The 15,065-nt window shown below is 37.1% G+C and overlaps 1 protein-coding gene across 1 annotated transcript; it reads left to right on the top strand.

Annotated features, from left to right (window-relative positions):
* Window positions 1-13,993: 13,993 nt before the first annotated feature.
* Window positions 13,994-14,521, top strand: LOC138312247 (uncharacterized protein B0403.1-like). Its single transcript, XM_069253229.1, has one exon. The coding sequence runs from the start codon at window positions 13,994-13,996 to the stop codon at window positions 14,519-14,521; it is 528 nt and encodes a 175-aa protein (XP_069109330.1).
* Window positions 14,522-15,065: the final 544 nt, after the last annotated feature.

The raw sequence follows: 15,065 nt of genomic DNA, 5'->3' as shown, positions 1-15,065 counted from the left end.
CTATCACCCTAATCATACAGGTCTTCGTTTTTGCGTTGCTCCGCAAGCTGAACGTTGGTCTGTGCATTCTCCGGTGATTCGTCCGATTTAAACCGGCAGTCAAATTGACGAAGGAGTCTTCTATACGAAATCTTGTTATCCATTTTTATTACTGCGCGGTAGAAATCCCTAACCTTACCGGCCAAGGCCCTACACAATGCATATTTTGTTCTGTTCGCTATTCGGTTGTTGTAACCCGATTAAAAATAAATTTGTACTAGAAATAAAAAACAACACTGTATAGAAGTATAACTACTATCGGCACCGACAGAGTGTACGAGTGTATATTGTTTTATTTCATACAAACCTGAAAAATATTAACTCAGTGTCAAGTATAAACAAATAAAAATTACCCCTAGTGTCAAGTCAAGTCAAGTAAATTTTATTTAAAATTGGTACACAGTTAAAACACATGACAACACAAGCCCATGTTGGCTTTTACAACCGACTATCTAACAGGAGTAAAAAAGGAAAACATAAGGTAAAGCACAGCATGCAAAACATGTAATACACAAATAATAAAAACTAAGCAGAGATGAAAATAGGCATAAGCAGGATTATGAGAAAAAAATATATCCTCTAAGAGGAAAACTATCACAGGTGTTATAAAGAAGGCAAGTTTCAGATCACAGATATTGATGCAAGCTTAGGACATAAAATATTTAACATTAAAATAAACATTAAATATTTTTAATTGACTAGTGATTACCCGATTTCCCGCAGCCTGATCAGATGTACCAAGAGCCAAGTTTCCGTGTTGGTCATATCAACTCTATCCACTTCCAGTTGGTTATCGGCGCAGTTGACCAGGCTCCAAAATAATTAGGAAATTTAGGAAGTAAAATTACTATCAAAATACAAGAAAGGGTAGTACAAGGTTACAAGGTTATTTGTGGCATAGGGAACACTTGCAGCTGAAACCATTCTAGTGAGTGGTGCGTGTTACTGGATGGTTTGATAAAAAATATAGAGTAGATTCAAGTCAAAATCCGATCGACACCGACAGAAATTTTAACAAGAAATTATGTGAATATCACAATATCGTATTACAAAACAGTTGATTCATTCAGAAAAAACCAACCAGTAAAAATATGAGCACAAAAGCTAAATGATACTACAATATCATAGTATCACAGTAATCACACTCAGATATGTCCGAATGAATAAACCATATCAGCTGAATATAGCATTCGGAAACAGGAGTATATTTGCGGAAGTACCGAGTGCGAGTCTCGCTCTGAGATGCCAATCAATATTCACCTTCCAAAATTAATTTAGCACAAAAAAAACGTTATACAAAATAAAGGACCGAAAACATGGTTGCTTTGTAAATATAAATGAAAAATATTAACCAAATAAACCTATACAAATAACAACAGTAGCAATATACTGCTCACTGGGGTACAAGTGTGTGCTACTACATGTACCAACCACGTGCTACCGCGCACGTGGTTCACACATAGTCGGCTCCGACCACTTTATCCCTCGTCGCCAATATGTTGTGAAAACTGAATGTAACACAGTCCGCTGAATGACTGGCTCACCTACTCCGCGTCGCGGGCTCGACGGCATTCGTAGACGCCATCGTTGGGCTGTGTATGGCTCCAAATAGCTCCAATACAGGGGTGGTCAACAACACGTGATGCACGTCCGTTTAGGTTTAGGTTGGAGCTAGGTGCTCAAGCGGGAGCCCCGACGTCACTTCCGGTAGTGTTCGGTCAAGGGTCTTCGGACTTCAATTGTCTATGGCAACGTTAAGTAATGATATAAAACTAGCTATTTTTTTCTCCGCATCAACACGGGCCTGCATGCTCTCGGCGGAATACAACTATTCCCCTCAGGGCCGTCTTCACCAACGTTCTAGCATTTCAGCGGAAAAAAAATCCATAAACAACAAACAAACAAAAAGATTACACTATAACAGATTTCAGAAAAGATGGCGATGACGTCACACAAAGATATATCCGGGCGTTCAAAGGTACATCTCACATTAACATTGTGGGAACACAGCCGCTTGCGAATGTTTGTTTACATTTTAAATCCGAGAACTGTGGTTTTATTTTAATTTCTAAAAGTGTAAATAGAAATATGTAAACAATGTTATATAGATATAAACATATATTTACACTTGCTAGGCCTGGTCACTATAAACGCTAATTACTAGCCGATTTTGTTTTACCATTACTGCATGGTTAACATTGAACTTTGAACTTGCGTATGAAAAATTGTTTATATGCAACGTAAAAGGACTACTTTTTTTAAAGAAACACATGGACTTTGTTTACATTTTGACACAAACATTACGTGTATATTGTTTTGTTTTTCATAGAATTTTGTTAAAATGTAAACCAATTATATATACATTGTTTTATACTTATATAGGATTCAAACAATTCTTAAAATTATCAATTGTATAAAAGAAACGGGTAAATATCCCCGACCGGGCCGACGTGGCTTTCATTTTGTTAAAAATGTTGGGTTGTCAAAGATTGTAAACGAGTACCTCTGTGTCTGTGTTCGTCCTACGATCGATTCTTTGGGGTGGACGGGTGTGAGACCCTCTAATAGAGGTCAGTTATAAACATATCCTCTTGCTCTTTGTTCTTGAGAATTTTAATCATGTGTATTATATAAAACATGCACCGCTAGTAATCCACGTGTTGACAGTAACGCGAGTCACCACAAATACATTGTAGGCCCTATCCATCGAACACAAGTGAATTTGTTTCATCTATCGATGGCGATGGATCTAAGCGTAGGATTATAAAATCACTTGGCTACCATAGGATATAACATCGTCAATGTCAGACGACATCTCAAACACATTGAGCCTGACTTGAAGAATCGGTTATTTTGACAACTTCAGCAAACTCAAGTGTGTTTAAAGCGTGCGTCAGCTTCGCCTCGCTGCAACATTAACGGTCACTGAGTTTCACACATGGTGAGCCACCGTGTACAATTGCATTGTGTTATTACGCTATATATTAAATTTTTAGCATAAATTTGAATATATATTTAAGGTTCTGATCTGATTAAAATATAAAATTATGCCTCTGAAATTTTACTTAAGTTTTGTCATGATTATATTTTACAGTATAATATTGAACTTTTTTTGTCGTCGTCGGAAAGAATAAATTCTACCTTATGTGAAAAGTCTTCATTCGCTGTTCAAATTGTAGTAAGCTCCTCCCAACTTTTGACCCGAACTTTTATTGAATAATTTACGGTCACATTTAAATGACGATTTTATTGCATAAAATTTTAAATAATAAAAAGTCCATGAGAGTGTAAATATAAGGATTGGGATTTTTCGCTTTTATTGTTAACCCCCGATGCTTGTATGGAAGCAATTCCTCTAAGAATGATATTCTAAATATGGGGCGCTAACGCCGCCCCATAGAATATATTCTTAGAGGAAGATTGCTCCATACAAGCGATGGTTTAACATAAAAGACGAAATCCAATCCACTATATGGTATTTTATATATTTTACTATGATTATACTCCATTTTCGACCGCCTCGAGAAAAATAAAAACACGGTCGCCATTTCGTATAAACATTGACAGAATATTCGCAAATGTCAGCTTGAAATTACAAATTAACATTCCAAGTTCCCCGGAATATCATACTGGCATTTTAATAAGCGATTATTGTTTTCCTTTTGTAAAACATCTTACAATGTGTGATTATGACTAAATAAAAATTTGCTTTCGTAGATTACTCCAAGCGCACGGCAGCCATATGCATTACGTACGTACATTTAATTGAATTTAATTTAATTGAATTTAATTGAAGTTAATGGACGTAGGCTAGAAGCCTCTATGTCCATATCCATAAAACATCAAAATATACATTACAATTATGTCAATGGTACAGGTATTTGTTAGCTCATATATATACATATATCAATAATTATTTTAATATGTTGTTCTTTAAGTGGTTATCTAAGGAGGATTTCGAAGTCTTTTGTGGATTCAGCGTTCACGGACTATATCTGGTAAAAATTGTTCCAACTATCCACTACTCTGAAGGTAAACGGATTTCTCCTCAGTTCAGTACAGCAACGTTTTTATGCAACTTTAAATTTATGGCCCTCGAGTTCTTTCGTTTTTATCAAACACAAAACAGCTCGGAAGTGACTTTTTCATCAAACTGTTTTCTTTACTATTTTGAAAACGTTTATTAGATCACCTCGAAAACCATCCGATGTTTAATTTGTTGGTAATTTATTCAGTTTTAGCTATGCGTTATTCGTATGTGAGGATCCTTATAGTCCGGGTAGATAGAAGTTTGTAGCTCTTCTTTGTTAACATTCTACAGCGTCTGGATATCCATTAAGATTGTAATGGCTCCATGCCAATGGCGCGCATACTCGAGGATGCGGTCGTCACGAGCGCGCCTTATGAATAATTGCCTAGAACATTCGGTTCTGCCAAATAAAGTGAATGCTCTTCTTTTGGATTCCGAGTTATAGATTTAGCTATGTTTATATGAACTTTTAGAGTGTGAGTTCGGAAGTCCAAATTTAGTGTTCCACAGTAGTGACTCCTAAATATTTTCTCGTTGGTTGATTTTCTCCAGAACCACAGTCCCCAGTTTTGGGGTTTACGTAGTCGATCTATGTTTCTAATTGTTAGGTTGATCCCATTGTCCTGAAGTATCTTACTTTTGTTCGGGATGAAACTTTAGTAGCCAATCATCTGACCATTTTTGGAGATTATTTAAATCTTTTTGCAAGATTTCCTGATCCTCGTCCGTGTTCATCTTCCGGTATAATTTTGTATCGTCAGCGAATAAAGGACACGATGATGTGACATTCTCCGGCATGTCATTAATATAAATAACAAATAATATAGGACCTAAAACACTGCCTTGGGGAATTCCGCTTAGAACAGTCTGTAATTTTGATGTGGTTCCGTTCACAACCACTTTTTGATGTCTATCGTTTAGGAAATTTTCTATCCATTTAACAGTTTCTCATGCCGATTCCATATTTGTACAATTTGTGTATCAGCCGACGATGAGGGACTTTATCGAAGGCTTTCATGAAGTCCATGTAAATAACATCAATTTTTCTCCTCCTGAATCCAACATACGTGTCCACTCATCCAGAACGATTAACATTTTACAAGTGTTGTTGATCTTCCAGGAGAAACCCAAATTGATTGCTGCTAAATAAGTTGTTTCACTTGCATATGCTTGACTATGTCATCGCGTATAAGTTTTTCCATTGTTTTAACGATTATACTAGTTAGACTAACGGGACGGTAATTTCCAGGATCTGATTTTGAACCTTTTTTTGTAAATTGCCGTAATGTTCGCATCCTTCCATGATTGTGGCAGTTTGTCTTCCGAAAGGGACTTATTGAAAATTATAGAAATGGGTAAACACAAAACATCACGAAGTTCTTTCAGGGCTTTAGGGTGCATCGCGTCCGGTCCAGGTGATTTGCTATCATCCGAATTGGAAAATAATTTCTTCACTAGATCTTCGTTAATTGATTTCTCTTCGAATACGTTATAAATTGCTCTCGCTGGAAATGGGGGTAGTTCTCTCCGGTGGCTCTTTGGTAAATACACTCATGAAGAAATTTACCAATACCTCTGCTTTATCTGAATCACTCGTTGCCATTTCGGAAGGGTCCCCGTTTAAAAACCTCTGAGGTCTGAATTTCCAGACCTTACTTTCCTTTTAGAGTTTATGTATTTCCAGAAACCGTTTGGGTTGGTATTTCGCACTAAGGAGCAATTTCTTTTTCCATTTCTTTTCTTGCCCTTCGGAGTTCCCATTTGACCTGATTTCTGCGTTTAGCATACTCCTTATATCTATCTTGTGATTTAGTTTTCTATAAATCTCGTCCATGCTCGATGTTTTTATTGATTTTTTTTTTTCGAAGATCTCCGCTTAAGGCTACGCCGATTTTTTAGTGTGCGCTCCATAATTTCTCTTTTGTGGGATATGTGTTTTTTCCGCAAACGTGTTGAATATCTTTAGAAACGTATCATAGGCCTCTTCAGTATTTAGATCGGACAAAGTTTCAATCCAATTTATTTCCTGCAGATCCCGTTTCATATTATTTTAGTTTCCTTTATCGGTAATTGTAACCTGTCTGAAAATTTGTGTGTGTTCTCCTTTACGAAAAACGAAGTATTCAAAATATAGAAGAAGATGATCACTGTTGCCTATAGGGCTATTGTTACTAATATCACTCACTGATTCTCCATCGCTACTAAAAATTAAGTCGAGGATATTCGCCTCGTTTCCCGTTCGGACTCGCGTACATTCAGTTGAATGTTGATAGAGGAAATTATCTCTCAGAAGTTCCTAATAAAACTTTCTCCACGTGTATCTCCCAGGGAAATCCATGGTGTTACTGTCTTATATTAGGGATAATTGCGAAGTCACCTGAAAAATTAGCAATCAGCGATAACACTTTATCTGTCGAAACAGTGGTTATTAATTTTAAGTAGTTCATCACATTGTTTTCCTTCTCTGAATTTGGACTTCTATAGACAACAGCCAAGTCACAAGACAACTTCCTTACCCTATTCTGATGATTTTAGTTTTACCCAGACACTCTTCTGTTTAAAAGTGTTTGTTTTAACGTTAAATCTCTCACTGGTTTGAGGCCTTTCTTGATGTTAAATGCCGGGGTATTCCGCGGCGTCGGTTTGGGTCGTGTTCATATGATAAACAAGGTTCATAGATCCCGGGATGTTTCTAGTTCTGCTTTAGTAGGTTAGAAATCTATAATTTTTTAGGGTAGATTTTACAGTTATACCCTATTACATCTATACTCGTTTTTTTCATCTTGAATCCTCAGTTTTTTACTCACCCATTTTGTTTAAAAGTGAACAGTCGGGCAAGGATGGCTAAAGTCCGGAAAAAAAAAAATGGTGTAAATGTATCCATTATAATTTCTTATGAAATGGAAAAATAAAAATCTCTCGTCAAAATCTGTCTGCGTACGAAGAAATTAATTTAAGGTGTGGAAATTCTAAAACGTCCACCCCCGTCTCTACTATGTCCGTGGTTACATTTCACGCAGCCTCGCTTTCAATGCTTTCAACTTTTCTTTACCTTTAATGGTCAGAACTGGGAAACTTAGCTGGAACTTGACCGTTCGTATTAATAAGTGAGAACTTTTGGAGAGGCCAATGAACGCATTTAGACTGGTTTTCTATCGACCCGACTATTCACTTTAACACAGACTGTCGTGCATTGGTGGTAAAAAAAGGTCCAGCTCTTTCCGTTAGGGTTTGACCCGAATTTTCGTTTTGATTTTCATGGATTTTCCGGTTGCAAGGGGCGTCCCTCTCACGCGGTAAACAAAACCCGATTTTCTTGTTCGTTTCTGTGCTTTTGCTTCTGCTCTAAAATCTGCCTCTTCCTCTCTTTCTGCTTTCGTCAAATCATTACTGAAATTCGAATAGATTTTGAAATCACTATTTTGTAGGTTTTTCGGATGTTTTTGAAAAACTCAGAGCTTTATTCGGAATTGCTTGCCGAGGCTGGATTAAGATGGGTCGTGATTTCCGCGTCTTGCTTATTGCCGAGCCTGATAATCTAGAAATAAAATATTCCTTCAGGGTGACACTTTGCCACGTTTGCAGTAGACTTTTTCAACGTTTCTTCTTCATCCGCCTGCTTCGTTTCCTCGGTTTATCCTTTGTTCTTTTTCGTCCGATCCTGATGTACTATAAGGTTTTTTTATCTGCCGTTTCTTGTTGTTGATTTCCGATAAAACAGTAGATCTAGATATAGTTTCCGTTGGAATTTGGTGTATCTTTTGGATGACTTACAGGGGACCGTTTTTTCACAGTTCTTCTTGGATGATCACGATCTGACCTCCTCCGGTCCACACATGGATCTTGAATGTCCATTTTTGCAGAGACTTGACGATCCTGTCAACGTACGCCCGGCCAAGATCCTCCCGCACATTATTTTTCACAAAACTTTTTAAAATTTTTTTTTTGCTTCTGTTGTGTGAGATTTTTCCTTACCCACGATAACACTGCATGGCAGTACAGAACCACATACTTGTAACGTGTTGTTAAGAAACTCGTACCTAACATTATTGTTCCCTTGTCCGTAATACAAGCGATCCAAAAACGATCTTTGCCACCGCCTCACACTCGAGGCATCTTTTGCGTGCGAGATTTTCCCTTATTCCATTTTTGTACGCCAAAGTCTACCGAAGATCGAGATGGCCGAAAACCACATGGATTTGAACTGCACGTCTGTTCCCCTTTTGGGTACTCCCGGAACGACGATTCACTCTTTCACTTGGTCGATTAACGATGATTGCGAGCTCCTCCTTAGTATCCCATGACGGAATTGTGTGATGAAAATTTTCTTATCTTCTGCCGGGGGTTGGGTCCCGAAAAACCCACCCGGCTCCTTGTGGCGATTTGACCGTTGGATTAACTTATAATAAGTGAAAAAAAAAATGCCTCATGACTTACCGGTACGAGACACCGGACAATGGCCATGTAGTAGTACTGCCGAGAATCCCCAATTTTGCTCCTCTTTCCAGAAGTCTTAATTGTTTCCGACAAACATTATGGAAGTTTGTGTTATGACATATAAATGTGTCAGTTTAATGGTTACTTTTCTCCATCATTTTGCTAGACAGAACTTGGAGAATATTAGGATTTTCACACAGAAGCCGTGCGCAATGTGTCCGGAGTCGGCAGGTTTGTCATACTACGCTACGATACTGTTTTCATAAAATTTAAATGATAGTCTTTCTTACAGGCATATAATATTATTAAAAAGTTAATTTTCAAAATAAACTTCTGTCATTAACGAAACTGCAACGTATTTGCCAAGGTCACCATTTTACCGTGAAACACATTATGCATGTATTTTTAATTTAAACATTATTGTTTTTGCATTTTTGATCAATACAAAAAAGGATTGGACCACAAGTTTATAAAAGACTTTATATTTTAATCCCGTTCCAGTTATTTTTAACGTATACGAAGAGATATGGTATTGACCTAATGTTTATATGCAGATAAACTTTATTAGAGAGAGGGGGAAATAGAAGGGGAGGGAGGAAGGTGAGGGAGAGAAGGGCGAGAGAGAGGAAAATTATCAGCATTTTGATATTAAAAATATCGACAACCAATACATATAATTATATCATGATACTGATTATAATACTCAGAGATCTGTATGCACGTGCTAAAACTATGGTTTATAGCATTCCTTTAAACCAAGATATACTGGTAAAGAAAGAAATATGTAGCTTTTATTATATAAGTACTTATTGATACATGTGTTGGTAATTACGTAGTAATCATCATAATTATTAATGTTTCCCAACTGATGGACTGTGGGCCTGAGGTGTTCTACAAATGCACGAGCGAAGCCATGCACGAGCGGCCGTGGTCTGACCGGCGTGGTTCATATTATATCTCGTTATATAAATTGTAGTTGATGAACGAAGTTTTTCATGTATAACAGAAACATGACACAATAAAATCAATTATATATCTCATAATACTTTTTTTCAAAGCACTGGATTTCCTACGTGTGGATAAATCAAGATAGTACTGTAAGTACTGAAGTCCCTTAAGCCTTTGTGTTCTTTGATTTTATAAGTTGAAGAGCTTTACAATTTGGTCTGAGTAATATAATGACATGTTTTGTCCATACAGGGTGGCCTAGCTCCATATCAAAGTTTTTTTTTATCAATATTAATCCTTGATAAGTTTGTTATCATATATTTTGTTTCGCACATCTTTACCATGGAAATAAATATAGTCTTTTCGTTAGGTCTTATCGCAATAATGCTTGTAAAAGTGAAAGAGTAGTAAATCAATATTTGTTTATTGTTTTTTTTATCTGCTTTCCTTTTGTGGCCAAGACAGAAACAAATTGATACAATACTTCTACACAAATCAAAAATAAAAACCAAAAAGAGTGGGAGGGCTATTATGTAACAATGATGTGACGAAATAAGAAGATACGTGTATTACATGATGAATAATACAAATATTTCTTATATACAATTGTCATGAGATTAATTCACCCACTGAGGAGTATTGGGGGTTTCAGGTAAACTCAGTATGAGCGCATTACGTCCAGTTCAGTATTTGGGTCCACTAAACACCCTCTTATATCAATGAAAAGTTTCAAGATCATCTGATCCAAAATGGCAGAGATACGGCCGTTTGAAAATGGCGGATTTTGTCGTTTTCCCGTCAAAAATGTACAAGGTTTCATAGGCTACATAGACATAGCCAAATGGAGAGATGTCTACCAAAGTTATGCTTTTCATCGACATTGACTTATCCATTCAAGTCACAGGTATATTTATCAAACAAGTCTATTTTCCCATCCAAACTTTATGACTCTTATACCCCATATAGATTCTAATTTTCAAAAAATACACGTGTTCCTGCAAATGCCTTTTTTGTTTACTTTAAAATTATTAATATATTCTACGCTTGTAAAAGTGAAAGTAGTAAATCAATATTTGTTTATTGTTTTTTTATCTGCTTTCCTTTTGTGCCAAGACATGAAACAAATTGATACAACTTCTACAATATCAAAAATAAAAACCAAAAAGTGGGAGGGCTATTATGTAACAATGATGTGACGAATAAGAATACGTGTATTACATGATAATAATACAAATATTTCTTACAATTGTCAGTGATAATCACCACTGGAGTTATTGGGGATTCAGGTAACTCAGTAGTAGCGTATTACGTCCAGTCAGCTTTGACCACTAAACCCCTTATATAATGAAAAGTGTCAAGGTCATCTGATCCAAAATGGCAGAGATACGGCCGTTTGAAAAATGGCGATTTTGTCGTTTTCCCGCCAAAAATGTACAAGGTTCCATAGGCTACATAGACATAGCATGGAGAGATGTCTACCAAAGTTATGCTTTTCATCGACATTGACTTATCATTCAAGGTCACAGGTATAATTATCAAAACAAGTCTATTTTCCCATCCAAACTTTATGACTCTTATACCCCATATAGATTCTAAATTTCAAAAAACATACACGTGTTCCTGCAAATGCCTTTTTTGTTTACTTTAAAATTATATTCAATTAGGTCATACATACTACAACAGTACAATTGTTGTAGAACACCTTTACATCAAAGATCTATTACGGTATGAATTGTTTTACCTGTAACTAACATCCTGACTTTGGTATACAGGTACAAGACTAATTTAATCCCTTTATTACACAACAGATCTAGTGAAGTAAAGAATGAACAAAATGTCTATATACATTGTAAAACCTAAGTATTTGAAAGGCAGCGAGTATCATCGCATGTTACCTCGACATCACATTTTCTTCTTTATGTGACGTGCAAATTTATGCTATATACATGTAGATCACTTTTGTTTACTGTTTGTTTACGTTTTTGTGACTTTTTGATGACTATAACAAGGAATTTTTTTACTTGTTATACAAAATGTTGATTTCGTAAAAGAAACAAGGATCCGTAATGATTTCTTTTGACGGTCTTTTATTACACTAGCACTTTGGCCGTGAACGGTAGGCATATCCTGGATAATCCAAAATAGTGCCGTGTTGTCCGTTCGGTGGTCGTGGCCTTCACTGATCTTACAGAGTATAAACATAATATAAGCTTAAATGAAATACAACAGATAAACACCTGACATTTACTGCTCTAAATTTACTGGTCAGGCGGGTAGGCTAATTATACTTAATTGGCGTGTCCATTGCCCTGAGGCTAAGTGTCATACCACCTGGTTGACCCGTGTACGTAATATAATTACTCAACTAACTTTATGTGACACTGAAGCAGATATAATTACCGCGGGTTAATCCAACACAATAAAATCAAGAAAATTTGAATAGCAATACCAAATGTAGTGTCTGAAATAAATATATTTATCCACCTGTCCGTTAAAATTATATGTAGGTACGCGTTCACTGTCCTTTGTTTTACAATATTGTTCAAATATGATTAGTAACGTTTCATATCTCGAAGGTCTCGGCAAAAGCGACCACATAGTGTTAAATTTTTATTACAACTGTTACATTGACAACCAAAACAGATCCGGTCTTATGGATACAAGTAGGCGTAACTTCTACAAAGGTGATTATCAACCTATCAAAAGGGAAATCGAAATGCTTGACCTAGTAACTCTAGAAACCCAGGATGTCAACACTGCATGGAACCACCTTACTGTCTTCCTCAACACGATCAAGCAGCTCGTGAAGCTCGTAAGAACAAATCACGTAAATGGAAGCGTTATCTACATTGTAAAATGGAGGAAAACTTCACCGCCTACAAATTGGCTCGAAACCACTTCATCAAACTATCAAGAAAATCCACCTACAAATACGAAGAAGACCTTTCTCAAAAAATCAAATCAAACCCGAAATTATTTTGGAAACATGTCAGAAGCAAAACCAAGACTAAGACAACAATGCAGCGTGTAACAAAATTAAAACGGCGAACTTTCTACGAATGACAATGAAACTGCCAACACAATGAACACATTCTTTTCAAGTGTTTTCAGTAGAGATAACAACTGTGATCCACCACCACTCGCTGAAAAAGTATATCAACAAACCCTGAACTCGATAGAAATTACTGAGGAGAAAGTAGCAAAAGCCATTAGAGCAACAAACCCAAACAAAGCCCCAGGACCAGATAATCTTCATCCTAAATTCATAGTGGAGACACGCGACTCAATCACTTATTATATATATAAACCACTATCAATCATCTTCAACAAATCCATTGATGAGAGTACCCTACCAACAAGTTGGAAGATGGCTAACGTAACTCCCATCTTCAAAAAAGGCTCCAAATCAAATCCCTCAATCTATCGCCCTATTAGCCTCACATCTGTACCCTGCAAAATTCTTCAGAGGATCATCAGGAATGAGATCGTGGCCCATATGGAAGATAACCAACTCTTTTCAAACGACCAACATGGTTTTCGTCAAGGAAAATCATGTACCACCCAACTCCTGGAAACGCTGGAAATCTGGTACAGCTCCCTTGATGAGGGCCATAATGTGGACGTGATATACATGGATTTTAGTAAGGCCTTTGATAAGGTCTGCCATAGATTACTTATTTACAAGTTGGAAAAATATGGGATAGCTGGTAAAATATTAGCCTGGATATCTTCATTCCTGAAAAACACAAATCAACGAGTCATCATCAATGGTACTCTATCCGAACCACTGCCTGTCTTGAGTGGAGTACCACAGGGAAGTGTACTTGGACCAACGCTTTTTCTGATCTATATAAATGACTTGCCGGTGATGCTAAATTGTACCAAAAAATTATTTCCGGACGACACCAAATTATCATCAGTTAATGCAACGCCTGAGCAAAGAGAGGAACTCCAACAAAGTATAGACTACATGTGCAGGTGGACCGAGTCATGGCTCATGGCCCTTTATAGAGACCGCAGAACCAAATGATTTCACTATATACGATATATTAACGTTTGCCGCTGTCAAGGTTAAATGGAGTTTTCAAGTCTGGTCACCTGTCACTAATTTTGAAGAATGGCATCTCGCATACCTGTGAAAAAAAAGAAATAAAGATCTACCATCTTGCCAAACTTTTATGTGGGGGGTGCCATCTTATGTTGAATTCCGCACCAAAAATTGACCAAAATATTCATGAAATTCTAATATTGATTACCTCCCCCTGGTCGACACACACTTGACAGAATTTTAAAATTTCTTTATATATTTTACATCTACATGTATTGCACAACCCACACATTAAACATTTGAAACTGATGCACCCTGGATACCCAATCAGCAGGCTCCGAAACATTCACCTCTCTCTGAAATCTTGTGCCCAAAAGGGGATTTCCAGGAATCTATTTTTGGTTTGATTCTGCGGTCCCTTAACATCGACAAATGTAAGCACATCGAAATTGGCACCAAAGAAAAAACATCACAGTACACTCTACACCAAGATGGAAATCCAGTCAGTGATAGATAAAACGAACCAAGAAAAAGACCTAGGAGTCTTTGTGGACGATAAACTGAACTTTTCAACGCATGTCCAAAAAACCGCCAGTAAAGCCAACCAAATCACTGGCATCATATATCGAAGTTTCACATATATGAGTCCAGCAATTTTTACAACCCTGTACAAGGCCCTTATTCGACCCCACCTGGAGTATGCCTCAACAACCTGGTCACCGTTATATGTAAAAGATAAAATCTCAATAGAAGGTGTACAAAGACGGGCAACAAAACGTATCCCAACATTAGAAGGTAAAACTTACACAGAGCGTCTCAAAATTCTAGGACTGCCAACCCTGGAGTATCGGAGGGAGAGAGCTGATATGATCCAAGTCTACAAAATAATCAACAACATCGACATTTTGGACAGAGACAACTTATTTACCCAGAACCCTTATGTATCAACTAGAGGTCACTCCAAAAAGCTCTATAAGAGACCATTCCGAAAACAGCTGACAGCAAAATTTCTTCAGTAATCGAATCATTCAGCCTTGGAACTCCCTACCAGATGAAGTGGTGTCAGCCCCGTCTGTAAACAGCTTTAAAAAATCGCCTCAATGAATTCTGGAAGAACCACCCTCGAAAATTCAAACCATCATTCATGCAGTGAAGTGAAGTGAGAAATAGACCAACCATCAACAACGTCATATGAGCTATTGTTACTATTGAAGAACTGGTTGTATCTGCTGTCTGGGGTAATTTGTCCCGCCACAGCTCTGCAACATTCAATATCTGTCAACTGAAACTCCAAATACTACCTGACCAACTTATACCACCATACGTGATACCACGTGCACGCTGAATATGATGAACTGGCTGTATCTGCTGTCTGGGGTAATTTGTCCCGCCACAGCTCTGCAACATTCAATATCTGTCAACTGAAACTCCAAATACTACCAGATCAACTTATACCACCATACGTGATACCATGTGCACGCTGAATATGACGAACTGGGTGTATCTGCTGTCTGGGGTAATTTGTCCCGCTACAGCTCTGCATTATTCAATATCTGTCAACTG

Source organism: Argopecten irradians, unplaced genomic scaffold, assembly GCF_041381155.1.
Source record: "Argopecten irradians isolate NY unplaced genomic scaffold, Ai_NY scaffold_0261, whole genome shotgun sequence".
NCBI classification, from domain to species: Eukaryota; Metazoa; Mollusca; class Bivalvia; order Pectinida; family Pectinidae; genus Argopecten; species Argopecten irradians.
The sequence above is the reverse complement of the archived record's forward strand: the minus strand, read 5'-3'. Positions and strand labels throughout refer to the sequence as shown.

Coding starts and splice junctions, on each gene's coding strand:
- LOC138312247 (XM_069253229.1), top strand. CDS start 13,994: ATGGAAATCCAGTCAGTGATAGATAAAACGAACCAAGAAAAAGACCTA.